This window comes from Callithrix jacchus, chromosome 3, assembly GCF_049354715.1.
Source record: "Callithrix jacchus isolate 240 chromosome 3, calJac240_pri, whole genome shotgun sequence".
In the NCBI taxonomy this organism is placed as follows: Eukaryota; Metazoa; Chordata; class Mammalia; order Primates; family Cebidae; genus Callithrix; species Callithrix jacchus.
Genome location: NC_133504.1, coordinates 111,386,875 through 111,412,018, shown reverse-complemented (window position 1 = coordinate 111,412,018; position 25,144 = coordinate 111,386,875). Strand labels below are relative to the sequence as shown.

The 25,144-nt window shown below is 37.9% G+C and overlaps 1 protein-coding gene and 1 pseudogene across 31 annotated transcripts in view; one reads left to right on the top strand and one right to left on the bottom strand.

Moving 5' to 3' along the window:
- MAPK10 (mitogen-activated protein kinase 10) overlaps positions 1–25,144 on the bottom strand; it is a 580,859-nt gene that overhangs the window by 156,345 nt on the left and 399,370 nt on the right. For 11 of the 31 annotated variants that reach the window (XM_054253624.2, XM_078366906.1, XM_078366897.1 and 8 more), the window contains exon 3: positions 23,289–23,360. In XM_054253624.2, the coding sequence (XP_054109599.1) occupies positions 23,289–23,354 (66 nt within the window). In that variant the 5' untranslated portion in view covers positions 23,355–23,360. Of the gene's footprint in view, positions 1–16,980; positions 17,071–23,261; positions 23,362–25,144 lie in introns of those variants that run through there. The other 20 variants (XM_078366894.1, XM_078366902.1, XM_002745628.7 and 17 more) reach the window with 4 other exon arrangements.
- On the top strand, positions 4,238–4,856 carry LOC118152381 (protein lin-28 homolog A pseudogene; annotated as a pseudogene).

The following is a 25,144-nucleotide window of genomic DNA, read 5'->3' as shown; positions in this document are numbered from 1 at the left end:
AAAAAAGAAAATAATCAAACAGACACAAAAAAATGATAATGAGGATGTCACCACTGATCCTACAGAAATACAAACTACCATCAGAGAATATTATAAACACCTCTAGACAAATATACTAGAAAATCTAAAAGAAATGGATAAATACCTGGACAAATACACCTTTCAAAGACTAAACCAGGAAGAAGTCAATTCCATGAATAAATCAATATAAATTTCTGAAAGTGAGGTGGTAATAAATAGCCTACCAATCATAAAAAGCCCAGGACCAGAAGGATTCACAGCTGAATTCTACCAGAGGTACAAAGAGGAGCTGGTACCATTCCTTCTGAAAGTATTCCAAACAACTAAAATGGAGAGATTTCTTCCTGACTTGTTTTATGAGGCCAGTATCATACTGATACAAAAACCTGGCAGAGACACAACAAAAAAAGCAAACTTCAGGCTCTGCATGGTGGCTCACACCTGTAATCCCAGCACTTTGGGAGGCTGAGGGGGGTGGATCACGAGGTCAAGAGATCGAGACCATCCTGGTCAGCATGGTGAAACCCTGTCTCTACTAAAAACACAAAAAATTAGCTGGGCATGGTGGTGTGTGCCTGTAATCCCAGCTACTCAGGAGGCTGAGGCAGGAGAATTGCTTGAACCTAGGAGGCGGAGGTTGTGGTGAGCCGAGATCACGCCATTGCACTCCAGCCTGGGTAACAAGAGCGAAACTCTGTCTCAAAAAAAAAAAAAAAAAAAAAAAAGCAAACTTCAGTCCAATATCTGTGATGAACGTTGATACAAAGAGACTCAATAAAGTCAAAAAGCTTATCCACCACATCAAGTTGGCTTCATCCCTGGGATGCAAGGCTGGTGCAACATACACAAATCAATAAATGTAATCCATCACATAAACATAACCAATGACTAAAACCACATGATTATCTAAATAGATGCAGAAAAGAACTTTGATAAAATTCAATATCTCTTCATGTTAAAAACTCTCAATAAACTAGTTATTGGCAGAACGTATCTCAAAATAAGCTATTTATGACAAACCCACAACCAATATCATACTGAATGGGCAAAAGCTAGAAGCATTCCCCTTGAAAACTAACACAAGACAAGGATGACCTCTCCCACTACTCCTATTTAACATAGTAATGAAATTTCTGATCAGGGAAATCAGGCAAGAGAAAGAAATAAAGAGTGTTCAAACAGGAAGAGAGGAAGTCAAATTGTCTCTGTTTGTAGATGACATGACTCTATATATGGAAAATCCCATTGTCTCAGCCCAAAAGCTTCTTAAGCTGACAAGTAACTTCAGCAAAGTCTCACGATACAAAATCAATGTGCAAAAGTTACAAGCATTCCTATACACCAACAATAGGCAAGCAGAGAGCCAAATCATAAATGAACTTCCATTCACAATTGCTACAAAGAAAATAAAATACCTAGGAGTACAGCCAACAAGGGATGTGAAGGACCTCTTCAAGAACTACAAACCACTTCTCAAAGAAATGAGACAACACAAGCAAATGAAAAAAACATTCCATCTTTGTGGACTGAAAGAATCAATATTGTGAAAATTGCCATAATGCTCAAAGTAATTTATAGATTCAATGCTGTTCCCATCAAAATACCATTGACATTCTTCACAGAATTAAAAAAAAAAAACTACTTTAAAATTCATATGGAACCAAAAAAAAAAAAAGCCTATTTACCAATATGATCCTAAGCATAAAGAACAAAGCTGGAGGCATCATGCTACCTGACTTCAAACTACACTACAAGGCTACAGTAATCAAAACAGAATACTACTGTTATCAAAAACAGACACATAGATCAATTGAACAGAACAGAAATCTCAGAAGTAAGACCACATATCTACAACCGTCTGATCTTCAACAAACCTGTCAAAAATAAGCAATCGGGAAAGAATTTCCTATTTAATGAATGGTGCACAGAGAACTGGCTAGCCACATGCAGAAAACTAAAACTGGACCCATTCCTTACACCTTATACAAAAATTAACTACATATGGATTAAAGACTTAAATGAAAGAACGTAAAAGCCAAAACCATAAAAACCCTAGAAGAAAATCTAGGTGATACCAGTTAGGAAATAGGCATGGGCAAAGATTTAATGATTACATCACCAAAAGCAATTGCAAAAAAAGCAAAAATTGAAAAATGGAACCTAATTAAGCTAAATAACTAGTGAACAGCAAGAGAAACTATTATCAGAATGAACAGGCAACTTACAGAATGGGAGAAACATTTTTCAATCTATTCATCTGACAAAGACCTAATATTCAGAATTTACAAGGAACTTAAATTTACAAGAATAAAACAACCCCATCAAAAGTGGGCAAAGGACATGAACAGATACTTTTCAAAAGAAGAGAAGACATTTATGCAGCCAACAAACATAAGAAAAGCTCAGCATCACTGATTATTAGAGAAATGCAAATCAAAATCACAATGAGATACCATCTTACACCATTCACAATGGTGATTATTAAAAGTCAAGAAACAATAGATGCTGGTGAGGCTGCAGAGAAATAAAAATGCTATTACACTGTTGGTGGGAATGTAAATTACTTCAACCACTGTGGAAGACAGTGTGGTGATTCCTCAAGGATCTAGAACCAGAAATACTATTTGACTCAGCAATCCCATTACTGGGTATATACTAAAAGGAATATAAATCTTTCTACTATAAAGGTACATGCAAACATACGTTTAATGCAGTACTATTAACAATAGCAAAGACTTGGAACCAACCCAAATGCCCATTAATAACAGACTTGATAAAGAAAATACGATACATATACACCATGGAATATAATGCAGCCATAAAAAGGAATGACATAATATCCTTTGCAGGGACATGAATGAAACTGGAAGTCATCATCCTCAGCAAACTAACACAGGAACAGAAAACCAAACACCACATGTTCTCACTCATAATTGGGAGCTGAACAATCAGAACACATGGACACAGTGAGGGGAACAGCACACACTGGGACCAGTCATGGGGGTGGTGGGAGGGAGGGCATCAGGACAAATAGCTAATGCATGTGGAGCTTAATACCTAGGCAATGGGTTGATAGGTGCAGGGAACCACCATGGCACGTTTACCTATGTAACAAACCTGCATGTTCTGCAAATGAATCCCAGAACCTAAAATTAAATTTAAAAAATTTTTTTTTTGAGATGGAGTTTCGCTTTTTTCACCCAGGCTGGAGTGCAATGGCATGATCTCAGCTCACTGCAACCTCCATCTCCTGGGTTCAGGCAATTCTCTTGCCTCAGCCTCCTGAATAGCTGGGATTACAGGCACGCGCAACCATGCCCAGCTAATTTTTTGTATTTTTAGTAGAGACAGGGTTTCACCATGTTAACCAGGATGGTCTCGATCTCTTGACCTCGTGATCCACCCGCCTCAGCCTCCCAAAGTGCTAGGATTACAGTTGTGAGCCACCGCACCTGGCCTAAATTAAATTTTTTAAAAATGTGATGTGCCTCCACACACATCTCTTTCTACAGGGGTGTTTTAGCTCATGCATCACAAGATGGTGGAAACCTAATATCCTGAGTCACCAGATAGAGGACATATTTGAATAACAGTAAATAAACTTTTGATCTGATAAGTCACTGAGATTTGGAGTCTATTATAACTGCCGTGTCTTTTATTCAATAAATATTTATTTTGGTCATAAAATGTACCAAGAACTGTCCTAGACACTGAGAATGCAAAGCTCCTGACTCATGGAGCTTAATATTAAATTTTCCCTTAGAGGATCAAACTTTTCTGATTAATTGGCTTCATTATCACAGTGATCTAAACTACTAAATGAATCACACTGAATTCTACATCTTTTGATCTACACATTTAGAATTTGCAATAAAGAAAAAAGACATACAAAACTGGAAATAATAAGTGGTACTACATAATCAAGACAGGACGAATTTTCCAGAGCAGTAATAATAAATTATATTTTTAAAAAATCTTTCTCAGAATGGGAGTAAGAGGTTAATATTTCATCATAAGGAAAATAAAAATATTATTTGGGAATCTAAATGGTTAAAATGAGTTAACTCATTTCTAAAATATGTCTTTATATTTTTAGAAAAGACAATTTGAGGTTTTCAAATGTTACATTTAAGAAATTGGCCCTTTGCCTTCGGAATCCTCTGGGACCAGTAGCCACCTGACCAGGGGCCCAGGGCCACAGGCTCAGCTGATGACCATGGGCTCCATCTCAAACCAGCAGTTTGCAGGTGGCTGCACTAAGGTGGCAGAAGAGGCACTGAAGGAGGTGCCAGAAGATGAGGGCTGGGGCAGCGGACGAGCCTCCACCACTGCACAGTGCAGGCATCTGTAAGTGGTTCAATGTGCATATGGGGTTTGGCTTCCTGTCCATGACCACCTGTACCAGGACCCCTCAGTGGACATCTTTGTGCACCAGAGTAAGCTATATATGGAGGGCTTCTGGAGCTTGAAGGAGGTGTGAGCCACTGGAGTTCACTTTTAAGAAGTCAGCCAAGGGTCTGGAATCCATCCATGTCACCAGACCTGGTAGGGTGTTCTATATTGGGAGTGAGAGTCAGCCAAAGGGGAAGAACATGCAGAAATGCAGATCAGAAGGAGACAGGTGCTACAACTCAGGAGGTCTAGACCATCATGGCAAGGAATCCAAGCCACCACCCCAACCCAAAAAGTGACATTTTTGCCAGAGCATCAGCTATCTGGTAACCTCATGTCCACTGAAGGCCCAGCAGGCCCCTAGCACACAGGGAAAGCCAACCTACTTTCTGGAAGAAGAAGAAATTCACAGCCCTTCCTTGCTCCTGGAGGCCCAGATTTGAGCCACAGTGGGTGGGGCCTATTACTTTGCTATCAGAAAGATTCGAGGAGCAGGCAGCATGGAGAAAGTGAGAAAAGGGTGCATGGGGCTAGTTGGCACTGCCATGTATCTCAGGCCGGAGTTGACACCATCACCCTTTCTTCCTTCTAGTTTGGGAAAAAGGGTGAGTCAAAGCAATTCCAACCATGCTCTGTCCAAATATAAGTGAGGGTTCTGGAGGCAGCCAGGATGAGAGAATCACCCTACAACCTGCATTCTTTATCTGAAGCTCCATCACCAGAATTTCCAGCTTTGAAAGTGGCCTGGATAGGGAAGTTGTTTTTCTATTTAAAGATATATAATAATAATTCCCATGCCAGAGTGAAAATGATTAAGTATAAGACCAGATTCATGGAGCAAAGCCACTACATTCTGAGGAAGGGAATCTCTTGGGAATAAGGCAGTGTTTTTTGTTTTTTTTCTTTTTTTTCACATCTTGTATCCTCATACCCATTATTGGGGTAGGGTGCTGGCAACTGTTCTAAGCAATGGGTAGTAATGATGGCAAAAAGAGCCTCATTCTGGGCCAAAGTGATTTTGTTTATTTGCTCCCTTGGTTACTGAACCTTGGGTCCCACTTTCTCCAGGATCCAACTGTACTAGATGTGTGCAAATGACATAGCTCATGCATTTTAACTTTTTTTTCTTTAATATAAATATTCTGGTTTTGTATTTATGTATATTTTAAGTTCTTTTCTTTAAGGATGTTGAATATTGGTCCCCACTCTCTTCTGGCTTTTAGGGTTTCTGCCAAGAGAACTACTGTGATTCTGATGGGCTTCCCTTTGTGGGTGACTCAACCTTTCTCTCTGGCTGCCCTTAGCATTTTCACCTTCATTTCAACCCTGGTGAATCTGATATTATGTGCTTTGGGGTTGCTCTTCTTGCGGAATATCTTTGTGGTGTTCTCTATATTTCCTGGACTTGAATATTTGCCAGCCTTGCTAGGTTGGGGAAATTTTCCTGGATAATATCCTAAAGAGTATTTTCCAGCTTGGATTCATTCTCTTTGTCACATTCAGGTACACCTATCAGACGTAGATTAGGTCTCTTCACATAGTCCCACATTTCTTGGAGACTTTGTTCATTCCTTTTTGTGCTTTTTTCTCTAATCTTGCCTTCTCGTTTTATTTCATTGAGTTATCTTCGACATCTGATATCCTTTCTTCTGCTTGGTCAATTCGGCTGTTGAAACTTGTATATGCTTTGCAAAGTTCTTGTGTTGTGTTTTTCAGCTCCTTCAATTCATTCATATCCCTCTCCAAGTTGTCCATTCTTGTTATCATTTCCTCAAATCTTTTTTCAAGGTTCTTAGTTTCTTTGCATTGAGTTAGAATATGTTCTTTTAGCTCATGGAAGTTTCTCATTACCCACCTTCTGAAGTCTGATTCTGTCATTTCATCATACTCATTCTCCATCCAGCTTTGTTCCCTTGTTGGTGAGGAGTTGTGGTCACTTATGGGAGGTGAGGTGTTCTGGTTTTGGGTGTTTCCCTCCTTTTGCACTGGTTTCTTCCCATCTTTGTGGATTTATCCACCTGTCATCTGAGTAGCTGCTGATTTTTTGATTGGGTCTCTGAGTGGACGTCCAAATTGTTGATGATGAAGTATTTCTGTTTCTTAGTTTTCCTTCTAACAGTCTGGCCCCTCTGCTGTAGGACTGCTGAGGTCCACTCCAGGCCCTGCTTGCCTGGGGAACACCTGAAGCAGCTGTGGAAACATGAGGGTTGCTACCAGTTTCTTCTTCTGCTATCTTTGTCCCTGAATGATGCCCGCCAAATGTCAGTCTGATCAGTCCTTTATCAAGTGACTCTTTGGATATACAGGGGTCAGGGAGCTGCTTGAGGAGACAGTCTGTACTTTATACTTGAGTAGACAGTCTGTACTTTATAGGAGCTCAAGTGCTGAACTGCGAGCTCCATTGTTCATTCAGGGCTGCTAGGCAGGTATGTTTAAGTCTGCTGTGACAGAACTCATAAAGCCCCTTTTTTTCCTTAGGTGCTCTGTCCCAGGAGCTAGGGCTTTATTTATGAGTATCTGCTGCACTGTCCTGCCCAGCAAGGAGGCAGTCTAGTCACTGCCTGCCTGTAGTGGCTATGCTGAGCTGCTCTGGGCTCCGCCCTGCTGCCATGGGCTCTACCCTGCTGCTGTGGGCTCTGCCCTGCTGCCATGTGTAATTCCCTGTAGTCCTGTTTATATGGGTGTGGTTAGAACTGCCATGGTGATGGTGGCCTGCCTCTGTAATGGCAGACTCTCTCTGTTATGGCAGGTTGCCTTGGCAATGGCAGGCTGCATCAGCAATGGCAGAGTACCTCTGTAGGGGTCGAGTGCCTCGGTAATGGCAGATGCCCCTCCCCCACCGAACTGCACCATCCTGGGTTCAGCTGTGCTTGCCATGAAACTCTCAACCCCAAGCATTTCCAATTGCTGTTTTGTTTGTTTTTGTGGGGGTGGGACCCGCCGAGCCTGATCACCTGGCTTCCTGCCTCAGAGCCCTTTTTTTTTTTAAGTTGAATGGTTGACTCTCTCCCAGGTGTTCCAGTCACCTGCTGAAAGGGCGCTGGGATCTGTGTGATTTCCTGTGCGGCGACCCACTGTGCCGGCTGAAACAATGTTGCTGCCTGGGAATCTCCTGGCCTGGCTTTCTGTTTAAGTCCCGTTTAATAAGATGAATGTGCGAATCTGCCTTCCAAAATCTCCAATTGCTGGTTTAACAGGGCAACCAAACCAGTGTATTTTGTATGGAGTGCCACTGCACTGCAGTGCCAGCCCAAACAGCCATGCCAGACCAAACAGCTGCGCCGGCCCAAACAGCTGCGCTGGCGGCCCGTGTGGCTCCTATACCTGAGAATCTCCTGGTCTGTGGGCAATAAAGATCCATCTGGAAATGCAGCATCCACTCACCCTCTGCACTTTCACTGGGAGCTGCAATCCTGAGTTGGTCATACAGCACCATCTTCTCCGGTGTTTTTTTGTATATTTTAATCTAAGGCCCTCATTTCCTGTATTTTGTTCCCAGGTACATGATCATTCTCAGGGATAAGTTGGCAGCAGCTCCAGGTCTGCAGAGCAGGAATACTTTTTGTTTGTTTTGCCACCATGGAGAGCAACAATTTGGAGTGCATAGCCTATTGCCTACCTCATTTTTGCCAATAAGAGCTGGCTTTTCTGCCATAGTGTCCTCTTGAAACCTTCTCTGCCTTGAAAATGTTATATGGGAGACTAGGCTTTAACTGGGTTGCTTTATGACTTGATTGCCTCTTACTAGAAAATTGAAAATTAGTCTAAACAGGAAATGATGATGCAGAGAGGCTTGGAGATGCTGAGCCAGGTGAAAAGCCCAGAGAGGAAGCCAAGATTAGGTGAGGGTTGTCTCATCCTAGGGCACAGGATGTGCTTTACATCTCAGATCCATTCTTCACCAGATTAGGCTAGGCATACCATGCACAACAGGGTGTATGTGTTGGTAAAACCAGAGTTGGTAAGGATACGTTTTAAGACCAGTACCCCTGTACTTGATCCTGTGCTGTCAAGGAATGGAAATATGAAGGTCTAAAATCCTTAACCTTTCAAAATTATTCGGTTCCAGGGAGACACATAATCCAGGGCTTTGCAGTGCCCGGGCCCATGTCCTACCCTGCTGCAGTAGTGATTTATAGTGTCATGGTAACTAAAGGAGGAAAGGGGGTTTTGTTTACATGCTGTGAGATCACTGCAAACCTACCTCACTGTGTTGAAACAGGACAAATGGAATAGAATGCATTGAGATTGCAGTCATGAGCCACCACACCCAGCAGACCATTTCTTGATACATTCATGCACTTAAGACACTGCTGTAGGCCAGGCGCAGTGGCTCATGCCTGTGGTTCCAATGCTTTGGGAGGCCAAGGCAGGAGGATCACAATGTCAGGAGTTTGAGACCATCCTGGCCAGCATGGTGGAGACCCATTTTTACGAAAAGGCAAAGGATTGGCTGGGCATGGTGGCATGTGCCTGTGGTTCCAGCATCTAGAAATGCTGAAGCAGGGGAATTGCTTGAACCTGGGAGGCAGAAGTTGCAATGGGCCAAGACGGCACCACTGCACTCCAGCCTGGGTGACAGAGGGAGACATTATCTCAGATAAAAAAAAAGGAAGAAAGAAAAAGACAGTGCTGTATTTTGGATGAATCAAACCTACTTAATTTATTTTCTTTTTTTTTAAGAAAGAAAAAGAAAGAAAGGAAGAAAAAGAAAGTAAAGAGGGAAGAAAAAGAAAAGAGGAAAGAGAAAAGAGAGAAAGAAAGAAAAAAAGAATGAAAGAGAGAAAGAAAGAGGAAGAGAAAGAGAGAGAGAGAATGGGAGTGTTGCTTTGTTGCCCAGGCTAGAATGCAGTCTAAAAATGGGTATTAAAAATCTCTTTTATGCCAATAAACATGCTTAACAATGGAGACAGGAAGAAATAAGGGAGGAAAGTAACAAACAAGCAGCCAACCAATATTTCATTTAAACCTGTGAAATGCTATGCAATTGCTGAGGAGTGATTTACTCCCAATTATGCAGTCACTTTTAGAATAGGGGTGATGTGATACTGAGATAAATGTATGTTTTGTGCATTTGGGGTGGAGAGTTCTGTAAATGTTTATTAAGTTTACTTATTCCAGGTCTGGGTTCAAGTCCTGGGTATCCTTGTTAATTTTTTGGCTCATTGATCTGTCTAATATTGACAATGTAGTGTTAAAGTCTCCCACTATTATTATGTGGGAGTCTAAGTTTCTTTGTAAGTCATTAAAAACTTGCCTTATGTATCTGCGTGCTCCTGTATTGGGTACATAAACATTTAGCATCGTTAGCTCTTCTTGTTGCATTGATCCTTTTACCATTATGTAATGTCCTTCTTTGTCTCTTTTGGTCTTTGTTGCTTTAAAGTCTATTTTAACAGAGATGAGAATTGCAACTCCTGCTTTTTTTTTTTTTTTTCCTTTCCATTTGGTTGGTAAATCTTCCTCCATCCCTTTGTTTTGAGTCTTTGTGTATTGTTGCATGTGAGATGGGTCTGGATACAGCATATCCAGTTTGTCTGTCTGTGTCTTTTGATTGGGGCATTTAGTCCATTAAAATTTGGGACTGATATTGATATATATGAGTTTAATACTGCCATTTAATGCTAGCTGACTGTTTTGCCCATTAGTTGATGTAAATTCTTCATTATGGTGATGCTCTTTACCTTTTGGTATGTTTTTGGAATGGTTGATATTAGTTGTTCCTTTCTATGTGTAATGCTTCTTTCAAAAGCTCTCATAAAGCAGGCCTGGTGGTGATGAAATCTCAGTACTTGCTTCTTCGCAAAACATTTTATTTCTCCTTCACTTATGAAGCTTAGTTTGGCTGGATATGAAATTCTGGGTAGAAAGTTCTTTTCTTTAAGGATGTTGAATATTGGCCCCCACTCTCTTTTGGCTTGCAGGGTTTCTGCTGTGAGTCTGATAGGCTTCCCTTTGTGGATAACCTCACCTTTTTCTCTGGCTGCCATTAGTATTTTCTCCTTCATTTCAACCTGGTGAATCTAACGATTATGTGTGTTGGGGTTGCTCTTCTTGAGGAATATCTTTGTGGTGTTCTCTGTATTACCTGGAGTTGAGTATTGTCCTGCCTTGCTAGGTTGGGAAAGTTTTCCTGGATGATTTCCTGAAGAATATTTTCCAGCTTGGATTCATGCTCTTCATCACACTCAGGTATGCCTATCAAACGTAGATTAGGTCTTTTCACATAGTCCCATATTTCTTGGAGACTTTGCTCATTCCTTTTGAGCCTTTTTTCTCTAACCTTGTCTTCTCATTTTATTTCATTAAGTTGGTCTTAAACCTCTGATATCCTTTCTTCTGCTTGATCAATTCGACTGTTAAAACTTGTGCATACTTCACGAAGTTCTCATATTGTGTTTTTCAACTCTATTAATTCACTTATATTCCTCTCTAAATTGTCTATTCTCATTAGCATTTTGTCAAACTTTTTTTAAGGTTCTTAGTTTCTTTGCATTGGGTTAGAACATGTTCTTTTAGCTCACAGAAGTTTCTTATTATCCACCTTCTGAAGCCTGATTCTGTCAATTCATCACACTCATTCTCCATCAGGCCTTGTTCCATTGCTGATGAGGAGCTACAACCCCTGTAGGAGAGACATTCTGATTTCGGGTGTTTTCAGCCTTTTTGTGCTGGTTTCTTCCCATATTTGTGGATTTATCCACGTATTACTTTGTAATTGCTGAATTTCAGATTGGGTCTCTGAGTGGATATCCAGCTTGTTGGCAATGAAGCTTTTTCTGTTTCTTAGTTTTCTTTTGGCAGATGCCCCTCCCCACAGAGCTGGACTTTCCTGGGTTCAGCTGTGCTTGCTGTGAAACTCTCAATCTTCAGCGCTTCCAATTGCTGTTTTTTTGTGGGGTGGGATCAGCCAAGCCCGATCACCTGGCTCGCTGTCTCAGAGCCTCTTCTTTTTTTTTTTTTTTTTAGTTGAACAATTGACTCTCTCTTAGGTGTTCCAGTTGCCCACTGAAAAGGCACCAGAATCTGTAATTTCCCCTGTAGTGACCCACTGCACCAGCTGAAACAGCGGCATTGAGATTCGTGGTGCTTTTCTGCCTGGGAATCTCCTGGTCTGGGTCCCCACTTCAATCACCTTTCCAATCAGCTGAATGAGCGACTCTGCCTTCCCGGACTTCCAAACACCAAGTAAAAGGGCACCCAGTCCCGTATACTCTGTACTGAGAACTGCTGTGCCGGAGCACCGGCAAAACAGCTGCACCAGCCAAAAGAGTTGCACTGGTGACCCGTGGGCTCCTCCACTGGGAATCTCTTGGTCCGTGGGCAACAAAAATTTGTCTGGAAGTGTGGCGTCCACTCACTCTCTACGCTTTCACTGGGAGCTACAATCCTAAGCTGCTGCTAATTGGCCATCTTCTTAATTTTTAATCCTAAAATAGAGAGATGCAATTGGGGGTCTTCCATGTAGAAAGTGGGTTCAGGAGGCCAAGAAACGAAGTATAAATGTATAACCAAGCCACTCAGGAACTTTTATACAGGTGCTAGAAATGTATGTCAAGGTGGCCACAAGATTGTTTTATAGGAAACGAATGAATGTAACTCCATGGCCACTTACAGACTCCCTAGAAAGTGCTATAAACAGATAGCAGCTTCCAGCCCCCACATGCTGGCCTCTCTAGCTTTTATTCAGTACACATCAAATGACAAAAGCTTTGAGTCAACACCACTAGAGTGAGGATTAAAGGACAGGTTCCAATGCCCATAGCAAACACCATTAGTAGGTAATATCCCTGGTCAACCTCCCGCTGAGACAGCCATCTGGAATGATCAAAGGTTAATAAGTAAACAAGTTACTTAGGTAAACTCCCCACATACCCTAGCTATTTGCTTTTCTTATTAACTAAATGCAAAGGGGATTTAGGCTGACTTTAGCCAAGAACTATAGAAAAAAACCCTTAGGACTTTCAAAAAGGTTTGTGTGTATTTTCTATAACTAAAATTTATCTTATCAGCCTGACTGAATCCCCACATTTTTAACATAACTTCTGTATTTTGAAAAATGTAACCAATAACTGTATTTAATCTGATTCATACCTCAACAATAATTAAACTTATAACATCAAGTTACACTTAAATTTAGGTTAAACCAATTCAAATAAAAAAGTAAAAAATCTGACCTCTTTGTGCTTTGAGCAAATCAAGCACATTTTCACAATGAATCAATAGAGAAAAGCTAATTATCACAGAACTGAACCTTAGGACCTTCAAATTTTCTGTGAACTAAACTTGAGCAGCATAACTAAGTGTACACCTTAACTAAAATAACTACTTAATAAATCTTCAGGGAAAAACTGCTCAGTTTATAAAACAGAAACATAGCACTAAATTTACCCTTTTGAAATTTGCTATAACTGTGTTCACATGTGGATACCCCAAAAAAACTATTGTCAAGCAACATGAATCATTCATCCATAACAACAGGTAGATGGTTATCATAACAGTATAGAAATCTCAGTGATTTATTTTAACATACAAGATATATCACATTTTTATGATAATATTTACCTTATCTTTATTTAATAATTTACTCACAGTCATGTAAGCAAAAGCATATACATTGTGATTTTAGAAAATTAGTGCAAAATTAAATGTTACATATTAATGCAAATGTGGAAGAAAGTCAGAATCAGGTTTTCTTAAAGAGTATGATAGAGAGAATACCCATTAAAAGGAGAATATAAAGTAAAAATTTCTCTTTCCCCATCACATGGAAAACTAAAATAGTTTTTAAAAAAAGGGGGATATATAGGCTCATATGTCAAAACCACAGTCATTTATTTATGAAACACCAGTGCCTTGAATTATATCCATGGTTCAACCTGCTAATCCCCTTAAGCCATATTGATATCAAGTGAATAATCTCAATTGAGTTTTTTGGGTCCTTCTAAAAACCTAAACCAAACAAACCACATCATCTATTTCACTGATCACCTAAAATGGTTTACAGTATACTTCTTACATTATGCAGGTTTTTCCTTTGCCCTGCTCTACCAAAATATCTTTTTCTTTGATGCTCTACTTCTCATGTTGATATAGAAGATTTTATTCTGTCTAGGATGGCCATCCAATGAAGTATAAAAAATTTTAATTGGATATTTTCAAAGTCTTTGAAACATCATAGATGCATCAAATGAAATGAGTTAAGAAAAACAAGTTTCTTTAAATTCAAAATGCCTTAAAATCAAGAGAACTGTTTTTAAAATGCCATATAATTCTGAAACCAAGTTTAATGGTATTTTTTAAATGCTAGTAATCTGAATGTATCATTTAAAATGGAACCACTCCATGGACACTCTAGACATTTCTTTTTTAAAAAAATAAATTCCCTTGTTTACTAGTGTTTGGGTTTAAAATGGGCTCTTAAAAGCTACTGCACCTCATAAAACATTAGCAAATTATCCTGAAATGTCCAAAGATTGAAAAACACTGTGCAAAAAAAATAGTAAAGTAAGTGATCAGTAATTTTGCTAAAGAGTAGATATTATTACATATATACACATAGTGCTTTTATTATCCAGATATTAGAGAAAGAAAATACATTTTAACTAATCAAGTCATCTAATATTATTTTATATTTATTTTAAAATAATATTAGACTAAAAAAAGGCAGCATGTTTAATCTTGGCTATGATGTCTTACCATGTAAAATGCCAAAATAAACTAAGAATTGCTTTTAACTGAAGGCTGATTTTGACACTAAAAACTCCACATTAAGACTGCTATTTTCGTCATATCTCCAGTAGTATTTTGGATTGTAAATACCACAACCACATTTTGGAATTTGTGTAAAAACCTTTTCCCCCTACTAGTCCAACAGTCCTAGGCTCCTTTGCATTTAGTTTTTTTTGTTCTCAGTTAAATGTAGTTTAAGTGGTTTTGTAAAGATAAAATGAAGTAAAACCTTAATAAATTTTTTATACACAGTAAGCATTCAATAAGTAGTGAGGGGTTTTGGTTGGTTGGTTGTTTTGTGACTTGTTGTTGCTTATCTCTCAGGTCTTGAACTCTGAAGAGTAGGGTTTTTTTTAATGTTTTAAGCCTAACCACTCCCTACCATGACTGAGAGTAAACAGCATGTTTTTTAGTGGAGTAACTGCATCATGCTGTATCTCTATTTTCTATTATACAAATTACAAGTACATATTATAGGTACTCAGTAAGATGTCTTGCAACAAAGGCCATTTATGAAAACCTGCAGTTAACATCATACCAAATAGCTTTAAGCTTTTCATCTAAGAAGTGGAACAAGAAGAGGATGCCCACACTTTCCATTATTATTCAACATTGTACTGGAAGAACTAGTTAAAGCAATTAGATATGAGAAATAAGTAAAGGGCATCCAAAGTGGAAAGGAAGAAGTCAAGTTGTCCATTTGAGATGTCATGATCTCTTATACAGAAAAACCTAAAGATGCTACCAAAAAACTTTTAAAACTAATAAACAAAATCAGTAAAATCATAGAATGCAAAATCAACATATAAAAATAAGTAGCATTTCTACACATGAACAATAAACTAGATTAAAAAAAATTTATGAAGTCAATTCCATTTACAATGGTACACAAAAAAATAAAATACCTACGAATACATTTAACCAAGGAGATGAAAGATTTGCACAAGAAAAACTGTAAAACACTGACAAAATAAATTGAAAAAGATACAAATGAAAAGATATCTCATGCTTATGGGTTGGAATAATTAATAGTTAAATGATCATACCACCCAAAGCAACCTACACATTCAGTGAAATGCCTCCTAAACTACCAATGACATTCTTCCAAGAAAAAAAAAAATCCATATATTTGTATGGTACCACAGTACAAAAGACCCCAAATAGCCAAAGCAATCCTAAACAAGATGAACAAAGCTACAGGTATTACACCACCAGACTTCAAACTCTACTACAAGTCTACAGTAACCAAAAGAGCATGGCACTGGCATAAAAAAAACATACACATAGACCAACAGAACAGATTAGAAAACCCAGAAATTAATTCACATATCTAGAGCCAACTGCCTTTTGACAAAAGTACCAAGAACATACACCGGGGAAGGGAAACCTTCTTCAATAAATAATGCTGGGGAAAAAATGGTTATCCATATGCAGAAGAATGAAACTAAACCTTTATCTCTCACAATAAACCATATACAACCCAAGATAGGTTAAATACTTAAATGTAAGACCTGAAACTATAAAACTCTAGAAGAAAACATAGGGAATATGCTTTGGGACATTGTTCTGGACAAAGATTTTTATGAAACTAGACCTCAAAAGCAGAGACAACAAAACCAAAAAAGAAAACAAAACAAATTGGATTCTATCAAACTGAAAAGCTTATGCACAGCAAAGGAAACAATCAACTAAGTGAAAATACAACCTACAGAATGGGAGAAAATATTTTCAAACTATTCATTCCAATGGGAATTAATATCCAAAATATACAAGGAGCTCAAATATCTCAACAACAATAAAAAAATCTGGATTATAAAATAGATGAATTATCTGAACAGACATTTCTCAAAAGAAGACCTACAAATGGCCAACAAATATATTAAAAAATCACTGAACATCACTAATCATCAGGGAACTACAACTCAAAACCATATTTATGTGTCATCCTACCCCAGTTAGGATGACTATTATAAAAAGGAGACAAAAATAAGAAATGTTGGTGAGAATGTGGAGAAAAGGGAACTCTTATACACTGTTGGCAGGAATGTAAACTAGTACAACCGCTATGGAGAACAGTATATAGGTTCTTCAACAAACTAGAGATAGAACTACCATATGATCCAGCAATCCCACTACTGGGCATTCATCAAAAAGATAAAATAAAATTATTATATCAAAGACACATCTGTACCCCCATGTTTATTGCACTATTGACAATGGCCAAGACATGGAATCAACCTTAGCTGTCCAACAACAGATGAATAGATAAAGCAAATGAGGTATATACACTCAATGGTATATTACTGAGCCATAAAAGAGAAATGAAATCCTGTCATTCTCAGCACCATGAATGGAATTGGAAGACATTATGTCAAGTGAAATAAGACAAGAAAAGAGAGTTAAACACCACATGTTCTCATTATATATAGAAGCTAAGAAAAAGTTGATCTCATAGAAGTAAAAAGTAGAACAGAGGAAATTGAAGGCTGAGATGGGTAAGGGTTAAGGGAAAAAAGGAGATTTGTAAAAGGGTATAAAATTAGAGCTAGACAGGAAGAATATAATATGGTGTTCTATAGCACTGTAGGAAAACTATAGTTTATATTATACATTTCAAATAGAAGAAGGATATTGAATGTTCCCAACACAAAGAAATGATAAATGTTTGAGATGATGGATATGTTAATTACCATGATGTGACGTTACCCCGATGTACCAAAACATCACTATTTACCTCCATAAACATGTATGATTGTTACATGTCATTTTTTAAAAGTAAATTAAGATAAAATTTTTAATGGGAAGGATATTAAACTAATAAATTGGAAAAATTACCGAAAACTCTTCAAAATGTGTCGAATCAATAAATGGCAAAATGAATAACCAATCAATCAATGAGTAGATAAGGAGCCAGTAGGAGTTTTTCTGTCATAAAAAAAAGAAGATCAGTCTTAGCTCAGTCCCTGTTACTTCTAGTGCTGCTTAAATTTATGATTTGTTGATTTAATTTGTGCCCTCTGTGTCACAGGCCTTCTCAATATCAGAAAATAATTTTAAATTATTTATAATTAAATCATGGGTAAATGTTTACAGAAGACAATAAGTTGATAAATGTTAGGTAAATATTAGGTTAACACTGCTTTATGATTAGAAAAATAACCAAAACATAATTAAATCTATTAATATATACTTGTAAGATGTGAGGGTGTTGAGTAATTGATTTGATTTTGAAAAGCAAGCAAACACATTTCTACTTAGGAAACTTTTTTCTGCTGGGTTTTTCATTTCCCCTCTTTCATTCAAAAATTATTTATTGAATATTTACTGGAGTAAGATAAACTTATGGGGCTGGGAGTTACGGAGGAAGATGTCCTGGTTCTGACCCTAAGATAGTACCATTGAGTGGGAAAAACACAAATCTGTAAACTAAATGGAAATTCACAAAGAATGCGGTAAGTGCTGTAGACACAGTGAGTGCGTGAGGGTTGGGGGATCCAACACATATTATTTCTCTGTGACTATATTCCTGTACAACAGAGTTCCAAAAAGTACACTTTCATGAGATTTTTAGTTCATAGAGTGAAATGTAACAGTTCTATACCTCTGTTCAATTGAGAAAATAGGGCTGAGTATTTACCTATTTCTCCAGAAAACCAAGAATTTTTATACTTCAAATTCCCTGTAGGTTTATATTTTCTAATTATTGAATTAATATCAGTGCAAACTAAAGAATATTCTTTTGTTGTCCAACATTACAAAAAAATTTCTCCCAAACTATAACAAAAAACCTCTTGCCTTCAAAAGCTTCTTGGTTGGGTAAAAAAAAAATAGAGTAACTTAAAAAGTCAGTGAATCCCATATTCTTCAAATAATTCAGTTACGAATTAAGGTTAAAACTTTTATAGATAATGTACGTATTTTCTGGTAACAAATACTATCCAACAATTTTATTTTCTATATTTCTCTAGTTTCTTACAGATAATAATGAAAAACTTAGAAGTATGACATAATTGAAAAACTGATAGACTAACGTGCAAAAGAGTGGAATTCTGGATACAATTAATCATTAATTAATTATTGACAAGTTATTTAACATGTTAAAGTATTGCCTGTTGGGCAAAACGTTGAGAGTAACCTTAGCCAAGCTGGTGATCAGCTTAACCACCATAGCACATAAAGGATCTGTGAGATGCCTCAGGAAATGAGACACTTCCAAGGAGCATAGTTTGAAAGAAAACCCCAATAGATCTTTCTGCCTCTAAAAATAAATACACTATTTTCTTTAAATTGCTAGAGAAGTGAATGAAGCACAGAGCCATAGAAAAAATAAAAATAAATGTTATTATCAATGAAAATTCTAGATGGGAAGTAAATAAAATGCCCAGTCACAACTGGAAACATTCTGCTTACTATGATATTTCTAGATTTTTTAAAAAATGTCATATGCATGCATATTTTCTATGTAGCCAAAGCTCATAGTAAGCAGGAAAATCCAGATTCATTAAGAAAGTTCATGCTTCACCTCTTTTTATTCCTTTGCTTTAAAAGAACTCGCAGAAATAAACATTCCGTATCTGCACCCAAATGTAGAAAGTTGAACTAAAAAATAACTACAACCTACACAAAGACTTTCTATGTTTTAAAAAATGGCTGAAATATTAAGGTTATGTAAATGGCTAATTTTTTTGATGTTCGGATTTAATCTTGAAATGCGTAAAACATTAACTTCGTTTTTTTTATTTTGGTTGGTATTATTTTAAGTGTTCATGGCAAGTAAATGGCTAGAATAATGAAGGCTAAGGAAATAGCTCACAGTCATACAGCTTGCAAGTGGTAGTGATCAGATTTTTAACTTAGAAATTAAGTCCTGCTCATTTTCTACAATAGCATGATCACCATTGCAACTGAACACATAAACAAGACATCTGTAATGCATTTATTCATTATGCAAATGTTTGACAAGAGCCTACTGGTATGGCTTGGATGTTTGTCTCTTTCAAATCTCATGTTAAAATGTAATCCCCAGTGCTGGAGGTGGGGCCTGATGGAAGATGTTTGGGTCGTGGAGGTGGATCTTTAAGGGCTTGGTGCTGTCCTCATAACAGTGAGTGAGTTCTCATGAGATCTGGTTGCTTGGAAGTGTGTGGTGCCTTCCCCCCTTTCTCTCTTCCTTCCACTCTAGCCATGTGAGATGCCTGCTCTTCCCTGGCTTTCTACCATAATTGTAAGCTTCCTGAGGCCCTCACCAGAAGCAGATGCACCACATTTCTTGTACTATCTGCAGAACCATGAGCCAGTTAAACCTCTTTTCTTTATAAATTACCCAGCCTCAAATATTTCTTTATAGCATCACAAGAACTGCCTAATCCACCGACCCTATGTCAGATACTATTGTGAGTGTTGCTATACAGCAGTGAGCAAGAGACAAAATTCCAAAGGTGTGCTGGTATGTTGTGTCTTCATTCTCATTGGTTTTGAAGAACTTCTTCATTTCTGCCTTCATTTCATTGTTTACCCAGTAGTCATTCAGGAGCAGGTTGTTTAGTTTCCATGTAGTTGTGCAGTTTTGAGTGAGTTTCTTAATCCTGATTTCTAATTTGATTGCATTGTGGTCTGACAGACTGTTGGTTATGATTTCTGTTCTTTTGCATTTGCTGAGGAGTGTTTTACTTTCAATTATGTGGGTCAATTTTAGAATGAGATGTGGTGCTGAGAAGAATGTAAATTCTACGGATTTGGGGTGGAGGGTTCTATTAGGTCCGCTTGGGCAAGAGCTGAGTTCAAGTCCTGAATATTCTTGTGAATTTTCTGTCTCATTGATCTGTCTAATATGGAGAGTGGAGTGTTAAAATTTCCTACTACTATTGTGTGGGAGTCTCTTTATAGGTCTCTAAGAATTGGCTTTATGAGTCTGTCTGCTCCTGTATTGGGTGTACATATAATTAGGATAGTTAGCTCTTCTTGTTGTGTTGATCTCTTTACCATTATGTAATGTCCTTCTTTCTCTCTTTTGATCTTTGTTGAAGTCTGTTTTATCAAAAACTAGGATTGCAATCCCTGCTTTCTTTCCTTTCTTTCTTTTTTTCTTTCTTTCTTTCTTTTTTGCTTTCCATTTGCTTGGTAAATATTCCTCCATCTTTTTATTTTGAGCCCATGTGTGTGCTATATTCTCCTGAAAATATATATATACGCCCAGATAGATAGATAGGTAGATAGATAGATAGATGATAGGTAGATAGATAGATAGATAAATAGATGTGCTATATTCAGGAGACCCATGTCACTGTAGGAGAACTACAAACCATTGCTCACATGAGATGGGTCTTCTGAATACAGCACATTGATAGGTCTTGACTCTATCCAATTTGCTAGTCTGTTTCTTTTAATTAGGGCATTTAGCTCACTTACGTTTATGGTTAATATTGTTATGTATGAATTTGATCCTGTCACTGTGATGCTAGCTGGTTATTTTGCTTGTTAGTTGATGCATTTTCTTAATAGTGTGGATGATATTTACAATCTGTTATGTTTTTTGCAGCAGCTGGTACCAGTTTATCCTTTCCATATTGAATGCTACCTTCAGGAGCTCTTGAAAAGCAGGTCTGGTGGTGACAAACTCTCTCAGCATTTGCTTGTCTGTAAATATTTTATTTTGCCTTCATTTATGAAGCTTAGTTTGGTGAGATATGAAATTCTGGGTTGAAAATTATTTTCTTTAAGATTGTTGAATATTGGCCCCCCACTATCTTATGGCTTGTAGGGTTTCTACAAAGAGATTTGCTGTTAGTCTCATGGGCTTCTCTTTGTGTGTAAGCCAAACTTTCTGGCTGCCCTTAACATGTTTTCCTTCATTTCAACCTTGGTGAATCTGATGAATATCTTTCTTGGGGTTGCGATTCTTGAGGAGTATCTTTGTGGTGTTCTCTGTATTTCCTGAATTTGAATGTTGGCCTGTCTTGCTAGGTTGGGGGCGTTCTCTTGAATTATATCCTGAAGAGTGTTTTCTAACTTCATTCCATTCTCCCCTTCACTTTCAGGTACACCAATCAAATGTAGGTTTGGTTTTTGCACCTAGTCCCATATTTCTTAGAGGCTTTGTTCATTCCTTTTCATTCATTCTTCTGCTACTCTCTTCAGAGCTGGCAGACAGGAATATTTCTGTCTGCTGAAGCTGTGCTCCCAGCCCCTTGTCCCAGGTGATCTGTCCCAGGGAGATGAGAGGGTTATCTATAAGCCCTGGACTGGGGTTGCTGCCTTTCTTTCAGAGATGCCTTGCCCAGAGAGAATGAATCTAGAGTGGCAGTCTGGCTACAGGGACTTTGCTGAGCAGTGGTGGGCTCTGCCCAGTTCTAACTTCCTAGTGGCTTTGTTTACACAGTAATGGGAAAACTGCCTACTCAAACCTCAGTAATGGTGGATGCCCCTACACCAACCAAGCTTGAGTGTCCCAGGCCATCTTCAGACTGTTGTGCTGGTGGTGAGAAGGTCATGCCAGTGGATCTTAGCTTGCTGGGGTCAATGGGTGAGATCCACTGAGCTAGACCACTTGGCTCCCTGGATTCAGCCCCCTTTCAAGGGGAGTAAATGGTTCTGTCTTGCTGGCATTTCAGTCATTACTGGGGTATGGGAAAAAAATCCTGTAGCTATCTTGGTATCTGCCCAAACAGCCGCCCCATTTTGTGCTTGAAACCCAGGACCCTGACAAACCCACAGCCAACTGACAAAAGGCTAATATCCAGAATCTACAAAAAACTAAACTAGATTTACAAGAAAAAAACAAACAAGCCCATTCAAAAGTGGGTAAAGGATATGAACAAATACTTTACAAAAGAAGACATATATGAGGCCAACAAACATATGAAAAAATGCTCATTATCACTGGTCATTAGAGAAATGCAAATCAAAACTACATTAAGATACCATCTCATGCCAGTTAGAATGGCGATCATTAAAAAATCTAGAGACAACAGATGCTGGAGAAGATATGGACAAATAGGAACATTTTTACACCATTGGTAGGAGTGTAAATTAGTTCAACCATTGTGGAAGACAGTGTGGCAATTCCTCAAGGACCTAGAAATAGAAATTCCATTTAACCCAGCAATCCCATTACTGGGTATACATCCAAAGGATTCCATTACTGTGTATACATCCAAAGGATTATAAATCATTCTATTATAAGGACGCATGCACACGAATGTTCATTGCAGCACTGTTTACAATAGCAAAGACCTGGAACCAACCCAAATGCCCATCAATGATAGACTGGACAGGGAAAATGTGGCACATATACACCATGGAATATTATGCAGCCATCAAAAATAATGAGTTTGTGTCCTTTGTAGGGACATGGATGAATCTGGAAACCATCATTCTCAGCAAACTGACACAAGAACAGAAAATCAATCACTGCATGTTCTCACTCATAGGTGGGTGTTGAACAATGAGAACACATGGACACAGGGAGGGGAGCATCACACACTGGGGTCTGTCAGGAGGAACTAGGGGAGGGATAGCAGGGGATGGGGAGTTAGGGAGGGATAACATGGGGAGAAATGCCAGATATAGTTAATGGGGAGGAAGGCAGCAAACCACATTGCCATGTATGTGCCTATGCAACAATCTTGCATGTTCTTCACATGTACCCCAATAAAATACACACACACACACATATGAAAAGAAACCCAGGGCCCTGGTTGTGTGGGCATCTGAGGGAACCTCCTGGTCTGTGGGTTGTGAAGACCATGGGAAAGGTGTAGTAACTGGGCCAAGTGCAAGGCACAGGCCCTCATGGTTTCCCTTGGCTAGAGGAGGGAGTTCTTTGATCCCTTGCACTTCCTTGGAGAAGCAATGCCCCACACTGCTTTGGCTCACCCTCCATAGGCTGCACCCACTCTCTAACCAGTCCCAATGAGATGAGCAGGGTACCTCAATTGGAAATGCAGAAATCACCTGCTTTCTGCATTGATCTCACTGGGAACTGCAGACTGGAGCTGTTTCTATTCAGCATCTTGCCAGACACTGATCTGAAACTATTTTTAATATAAGTGCTGATTTTGGTGTGGAGTATATGCAAATGGAATGGCAAAGTGGAAATACAAGGGAATATACTGTACCTTGTTTTACCTGTAAGGAACACACACCTGACAAAAGGCAATTTTCACATCCAATGTTGGTTCACTGCAGTAGTATAAGAAATTGAGGCTCATAAATACCTAGAGGAAAAAAAATGGAGTGTAAGTTTCCAAATCACTAATTTTTCATTATATAGATTTTGGTGCAATTTGAGTTATATGCAAGGTATCATGCACAACATATCTCCAGCAAAATCCTTATCTTGACTTATACTATACATTTCACAAATTGTATTTAATAATAAAATGAGGTTAAAATGTCATATCTTTTATAATAATCAATTCCATCACACTCATAAAGATTAGATATAATAAAGTGGACATACCCAATAATTTAAAGTGAAATACATCCTTTTATAAAGTGTTTTCAGTTCTAAAAATTTAATTTACCAAAAAAACTTCAAACATATGCTCAGTAGGATACATATATATATATATAGTAGAATAAAAACACTATTAAATAAAATATGATTTATAATAGAATTCTATATAGAGCATGGAGTAATTATATTAGGGTTTAGTGTATCAGTATAGATAAATTTTTCAAACATGATGTTGACTGAGAATAGCAGTTTGTAACAGATATAAAGAATATACTTTATTCATGTACATTTTTTAAATTACAAAATATACAAAAATGATTATACACTATTTTTAAGTACATATAACTGTGGAGTAAAAAATATAAGGCATCACATTAGCATAAATTTAATATTGGGAATTACAAAGATTCAATTATATGATTTTCTGTATGTTCAGAATATTCTTTAAGTTTGTAAAATTTTAAAAATAGGAAAAAAATAATCTAATGATAGTATTACCAAATTAGATACTGGTAATGTGAATGATACAGCAACATCAGAGAAACACAAATAATTTTTTTTCAGTTCAATTAAACACACTTTGTTGATTGTTTATTATGTGCAAAATGCACAATTCTGTAAGATTAAGCCATTTAAAAACACTATCAATATGAGACTTTGGTTTCTGGCAATGGGATTGATAAATATCCTGAAAATTGCTATCAGTACAAAATTTCTAAAAATGTTACATAAAATCCACAAAACATCTTTTAGAATGCATAGCTGAGCTGTTGAAAACAAAAGCATGAAAAGTTCTGAGAAGCTGAAAACAATGTGAAAGGATACATGCAGAGAAGTAAATGAGCTGAAGCTGCTGTTTGTTCCAGACCAACTGCTGATGTCTTATGACTAGAACTTTATTTGTTCATTTTTATTATTATACTTTAAGTTCTGGGATACATGTGAAGAATGTGCAGGTTTGTTACATAGGTATACACATGCCATAGTGCTTTGCTGCACCCATCAACCCATCATCTACACTGGGTATTTCTCTTCATGCTATTCCTCCCCTAGTCCCCCAGCCCTCTACAGGCCCAATGTGTGATGTTCCCCTCCCTGTGTCCATGTGTTCTCATTGTTCAACTCTCACTTACGAGTGACAACATGTGGTATTTGGTTTTCTGTTCCTGTGTTAGTTTACTGAGAATAATAGTTTTTCTGGTATTTTTGGGTCTAGATCCTTGAGAAAGTGCCACAGTGTCTTCCACAATGGTTGAACTAATTTACACTCCCACCAACAGTGTAAAAGTGTTCCTATTTCTCCACATCCTCTCCAGCATCTATTGTTTTCTGACTTTGTAATGATTGCCATTCTAACTGATATGAGATGATATCTCACTGTGGTTTTGACTTGCATTTCTCTAATGACCAGTGAAGATGAAATTTTTTTTATGTTTGTTGGCTGCATAAATGTTTTCTTTTCAGAAACATCTGTTCCTATCCTTTGCCCACTTTTTGATGGGGTTATTTTTTCTTGTAAATTTGTTTAAGTTCTTTGTAGAT